Source organism: Poromitra crassiceps, assembly GCF_964638095.1.
Source record: "Poromitra crassiceps genome assembly, chromosome: 3".
Taxonomy (NCBI): Eukaryota; Metazoa; Chordata; class Actinopteri; order Beryciformes; family Melamphaidae; genus Poromitra; species Poromitra crassiceps.
In genome coordinates this window covers 67,291,053-67,297,052 of record NC_139625.1, presented here as the reverse complement: position 1 = coordinate 67,297,052, position 6,000 = coordinate 67,291,053, and the positions used below count along the sequence as shown (strand labels likewise).

The window sequence follows — 6,000 nt, the reverse complement described above, 5'->3', positions numbered from 1 at the left end:
TACGATATGAAAATGGACCTGATGATCCCAGCTATTCTCTTTGAGGCATAGATAAATGTGAAGAAGTTCGATTGAGCTCTGAAAGACTCATATTTAGCCATTTTCCACTAGGTATTTTTTAGGGGTGCACCGATCGATCGGCAAGCAATCTGTATCGGCCGATTTTGACCTCAAATATGCGATCCGCGATCGGCAATTTATATATATATATATATATATATTTTAATTAAAAAAAAGCCCTATCACTAATCAGGCTTTCCAACAATATAAAATACAATGCCAATTGGTATTATTAACACTTTCAGTGCCACGGCCCTTGGGCAAAAGGTTGCTTGCTGTGCCACATAGGCCGCAATGCATTTTAAAACAGTCATATAATTTCTTTAATAATTACTATGTAAACACTGAACACGCACAAATAACGATGAGACTCTCTTCTATCACCTGCAAAAAAAAGTTTATTGATCCCATTTTCCGTTCTTTAGTTATGAGCCGGAGAAGATAGCTTGATTGAACGAAAAACAGAGCTTTTTTTCTACGAGCTGAGATAATGAGCCTTTTGTGAAATTAAACATTTCAAGCACATCACTGACTCTGAAGCTAATTTTCTGATGTAGTCACACCTCAAAAATAATTTCCTTCAATAAAACAGTGAAGGCAAGGGAATTTTGTTTGGAAGAATAATATTTTTAGCTGAAACCAGCAGCGCTGGCGCCTGCATGCGCTGCTGGTTGCAGCTTCTTGCTGATCTTTTGCTGCTGGTGGGCATCGGATATTCTGGCTTGCGTTTGCCAACCCTGTCCTGCTGTCTGGGTCTGTGTTGTGTACTTGGCTCTGCGTGCCCACCTCCCCCCCTCCTCCTCCCCCCCCCCCCGTTGTGGGAGGAGTGTCTCTCTGCTCTGCTGTTTTCTCTGCCTGTGCTCAGCACTGAAAAAGTCCGCTAGATCCTGCTTTTTTACAGCCGCGTGTACCAGCTCCCATGCTTCGAGTTGAGAATAATAACAAATCCACGGCTGATCATGTGTTGCAGCGGACACGGAGGCTGTTGCAGCGGACACCGAGGTGCTCAATTGTGATAGCAGATTGGCTGCTGCAGGGGCACAGCTAAACGTTGCTTCAATGAAGCCGCTGCATACGGACGGATGCGATGCGATTTCCTTCCCCCCAATGACTTCTTCTGTGTGTTTCACTCCACGTTCTCTCATCTGGAGAGCGCTGTCGCCACCTAAGGGTTCTGTAAAATAGGTTAGACACATTCAATACCTCTGAATATTGTAAGAGGCGATGTAAGAGGCATAGATCGACACCCCCCCGTCAAAAAAAAAAATTCGAGTTATTGACGCCATTTGGCGTCGCTGGCACTCTACGGTAAATTTCTAATGACGCCATATGGCGTCGCTGGCACTGAATGTGTTAAAGGGGAGAAATAATCGACCTAAAATAACGTTTCCAAACTTTCTTTGAGGAGTTTATATATCGGTGATCGGTAATCGGTGATCGGTCGATGATCGGTTGGGCAGATATTTCCCATAGGCGATCGGCAATCGTTGATCGGTGGCAAAAAACGTGATCGGTGCACTCCTAGTATTTTTACAAACTGCAGAATAAGTAAGTGTGCCCAGACCCCGTAATGAACTATGGTCTGTGATGGTGCTGAGTGACTCTGTGGTCTGTGATGTCGCTGAGTGACTCTGTGGTCTGTGATGTCGCTGAGTGACTCTGTGGTCTGTGATGGTGCTGAGTGACTCTGTGGTCTGTGATGGCGCTGAGTGACTCTGTGGTCTGTGATGGTGCTGAGTGACTCTGTAGTCTGTGATGGTGCTGAGTGACTCTGTGGTCTGTGATGGTGCTGAGTGACTCTGTGGTCTGTGATGGCACTGAGTGACTGTGACGTTTGACTGTTGCAGTGTCGGACATCAGCGCCTGTAGCCATGGATGGCGCCAAAACCAACGACAGCACTTTTCCCACCTTTGGGGATCTGGATGACTTCCTAAACAAACACGACTCCAACTTCGTCTGGCTCCTCGTGGGTAAGTGGTCACAAAGTGGTCTATGTGATAATAGTAGCAGTAAGGCTTCCACTACCTGCCAGACTTGAGGAGTGTTTTCATGTAAAGTCAAGTACAGACCTGTCAGCATTGGATGAAGAAAGACGCATTGTTGTTTTGCGTGGACTAGGAAGGATGACACTAGGGCTGTGCAATAAAATCGCTAGAGCATTATATCGCAATACTTTTTTCTGCGATACTGCATCAATACTGTATCGATATTTCCAATGTCTATTTTTTTTGCACAGCGTGTGGTCAGTGCCACAATAAGAATACTTTTTATTTCAGTGCGTTCAGTAACACACTCAACACTCAGTAGTTTTGACTAAATTTGTCCAGTATATATTTTATTTAACACGTAACACAGCACAATTGAGAAGTATTCATACTAGGGGTGCTCCGATCATGTTTTTTTTTGCCGCCAATCGCCTATGAGAAATATCTGCCCCCTGGCCCCGATTGATCACCGATCACTGATTCTGATTTTTTTAAGCAACTATAGCAGTCTCTTATAAAACACTTTCCATTTTACATATAGGCCTACATTTTATCCATCAAATTGAAAGTGCAGCACATTATATTTTTTTCTACATCAATATTTTATATTAGCCATTTTTACACAAAGATCCCGCAATATTGCCCTTATGAAGGCCCGCAAATGAGTCAGCATTGCCCTTTTACACAGAAAATGTTTTTACACAGCGCGATTGTGATGATTGTAAACAAAAACCATGTGCTTGCGTTGGGCTTGTAGGTAGCAGACAGACACCTCAGACTACATGTTGCCAAATTGTTTCCATATACCTGCATTTTGACTTTTTTTCAACAGTATTTGTGCTGGGAACTAGTATTTGTAACAGTATTTGTATCTGGCAACCTGACCCTCCAAACCCTTGCGGTCTTGATAGTTGAGAGTTCAATGCAACGTTTAACTTCCAGAACCGTTGATCATTTTGTGTTGCACCGTGATGTTATTACTAGGATAAGACGAGTAAAGACGAGCAAAACAAACTATGTTAATGAGACGTGGCTATTTCGTAGCTAATGCTACATGTAGCAAGCTAACTGCATTATAAAGTCACGTTAGAGCTAACGTAGCCTTGGTGAAGCAGCCTGGGTCTCTGACACTCAACAAACTCACTCAGCGTGGAGAAATAGTAAACATGTGAAGACATGACGAGCGGAGCTGCAGTCCTCCTGCTCGGCTGCAAGGATTGCTACAGTAGTTGCTTCTCCCACAAGGTATTTTATCCTGGTATACATAACAGACACACTTTGTAATGACACCGCTGAGATGTTTCAGCTGTGTTTGCATGCGACCACTTTCACCACAACTCCGCTCACGTCTTTTGCGTCATCAATCGGTTTTGCAATCGGTGCAAATAAAGCAATGTCTGCAATCATCCGATCGCATATTTGAGGTCAAAATCTGCCGATTCCGATCGCATGCCGATCAATCGGAGCACCTCTAATTCATACAGTACATTCAAGCCTCTCTCTTTTTAATTGTTGTCTGTGAGCTTCCGTCAAGCCTGCTAGTTCTCATAAACATTCTCAGTGTTGTAACAGTAATTAACCTTGATCTGTGTGGCAAACTATGAAGTGTGGGGTCCTTGAATTTGAGGGAATTGGACCTGGATAGTCCCTGAATTTGATGTTTATGAATGTGTGGGAACCCTTACTTTTTAAAATTGCCTACTTACTGGTACTCTGATAAGTCTGATAAGTCATGTGATTGTTATTAAATTTAGAAGGAAAAAGCGATTGTATTGCGGTGGTCTCTCTCTGTGCTGATAGGTCTCTTCATAACAAGAGCAGTAGCCTCTGGCACATGCCAATTGAAGACGTTAGACATGAGGATCTGCTAGGGCTGCTCGATTATGGCAAAAATCATAATCACGATTATTTTTTGACTGATAATAAGATCAAAATTATTTAACGCGATTACTCATTGACTTTGGCAACATCATGCATTTATTTAACTTGAAAAAATTTGTCTTTTTAATACTGCATGTCTTTGAACTTTAAATATAATTTAAGGGAAAAACAAAGAAATAAAAGTATTATTGTTTTTAGACAGACTAAAATAAATAATATATAAAAATAATTGTTTTATCTCGATTATCTTGTTTTCATAATTGTGGAAATCCAAAATTGTAATTGAGATTAAAATCCGATTAATTGAGCAGCCCTAGGATCTGCCTCCTCCAACCAGCCGTCTCATTTATAAAAATTCACATCAGAATGTGTCTTCTTTGACTGACTTGGCCCGTTGTCTCCTCTGGCCTCTTACAGCCACCATTCTGTCCTGTGGATGGATCATCTATTTAACTTATTACAACTCACGCAACATTGGCCTCGTCCTCACCCTCATCATCAACAGACTCTACAAGGATGGCTACATTCACATCGGTGAGTTGATCAGAGCTCTGTCACAGGCTGATGAATGGGCCTGGAGGAGCACTGCCAAAGCCCCTGAGCTCCACCGAGCATTTAACTCCATCTGCTGAATATTTCATGATGGGCCATGTTCTCTGGCTGATTATCTCTGTGCTGTTCGAACAGTAAACTGCCACCGACGCCAGATGGAATTCCTCCCGAGTTGACTTGACTTGGCTGTATCATCAATGCAATTTATAATGTAACCTGAAGCATAAAGCTTGCCATTTGCTAAAGGGTAGATCAGCCATTACTTTTCCATGATTTTGGATTGTGACCAAAATCTCATCAAACTGCTTCACTACAGAGCTACTGACCTGCTTCACTACAGAGCTACTGACCTGCTTCACTACAGAGCTACTAGTCTCGCTAGCCAGCCTCCTCTCCCTTCCGTCCGAGGAGTCTGGCGCCGCAGGTCTCCATAGTGGGATTGCAATGGGCGGCGCTTAGCGGCAGTGCCCTTGGAAAATAGTTTCAAACAAACCAACTTGCCGTTTTCAGCGTGTAGCAACGAGCTAGCGTGTAGGTTTCTGCCGTTAGCTTGCTAGCTAGTTAGCGTTGTTGTTTTCACTGAGGCGGCAGGGCACTATTTACAGCCACACACACGGAGGAGTGAGTGGAAGCCGCTCTGATTGATATGGTCGGAGCCAATGACCGAGCTTCTTAAGCGGGGAGCGGAAATCCGGCAGCGTCTGAAATCGACGCTTCCAATGGGAGAGCAGAGTAGAGCAGGGGAGGGTTTATCCCAGTTATGGAGACCTGCGGCGCCAGACTCCTTGGATGGAAGGGAGAGGAGGCTGGCCAGCGAGACTACAGAGCTACTGACCTGCTTCACTACAGAGCTGCTGACCTTGCTTGCCTCCAAAAATCAATCCCAGAAGCATGCCTTTGTGAACACTCACACTGTAATGAGACATGTACTGTATATATTTAGTTTTCACTGAATCCATGACCCAACAGCTTCTACTCACATGTTTTCCCCCCCTCAAGTTTTTCATCAAGTTTTTTCAGATTTCCCCCCCAATTGTACATGGCCAATTCCCTGTCCAGGCATAGAGAGCCGCAGGGATGACGTATTTTTGTAGTCAGAACGCGGAAGTCCCGGACTTCCTGGTTCTTCACTGTTTCTGTCTATGGGATTTTTGAATGGGTTTTTGCCGCGATGCTTCAAATAAGGTCTCTGGGCAAGGCAAGCTTAATCAAACGCGAACCAGAGTTCAGTCGGATAATCTTCACACATGAGGACCACTTTCATGAGTTTTGTAGCGTAAATGCGAGCCCTAGAAGTAAAAAGCTTGAGCTAAGCTAATCCAGAACTACACACTGTCGCATAGGCTTCCACGTCACGTCAGCACTCAACCTGGACTGTTGTTGATGTGTGCACTGATTACCCCGGGCTGAACGGGCTGAACCAGGTGAGGGAAAGAGAATTTCCGTGTTCGTCCTTTGAAGTGGTGACATTATTGACATTATCGACTCAACAGTGTAGTCTCATTTAGCCGTTTGCTAGCT

The 6,000-nt window shown here is 43.9% G+C and overlaps 1 protein-coding gene across 1 annotated transcript in view; it reads left to right on the top strand.

Annotated features, from left to right (window-relative positions):
* Positions 1 to 1,931: 1,931 nt before the first annotated feature.
* kiaa1109 (KIAA1109) overlaps positions 1,932 to 6,000 on the top strand; it is a gene marked incomplete at its 5' end in the record, with an annotated part of 191,617 nt that continues 187,548 nt past the window's right edge. Inside the window, 2 exon segments of the mRNA XM_083634137.1 lie at positions 1,932 to 2,031; positions 4,345 to 4,461. Coding sequence (XP_083490263.1) covers positions 1,932 to 2,031; positions 4,345 to 4,461 — 217 coding nt within the window.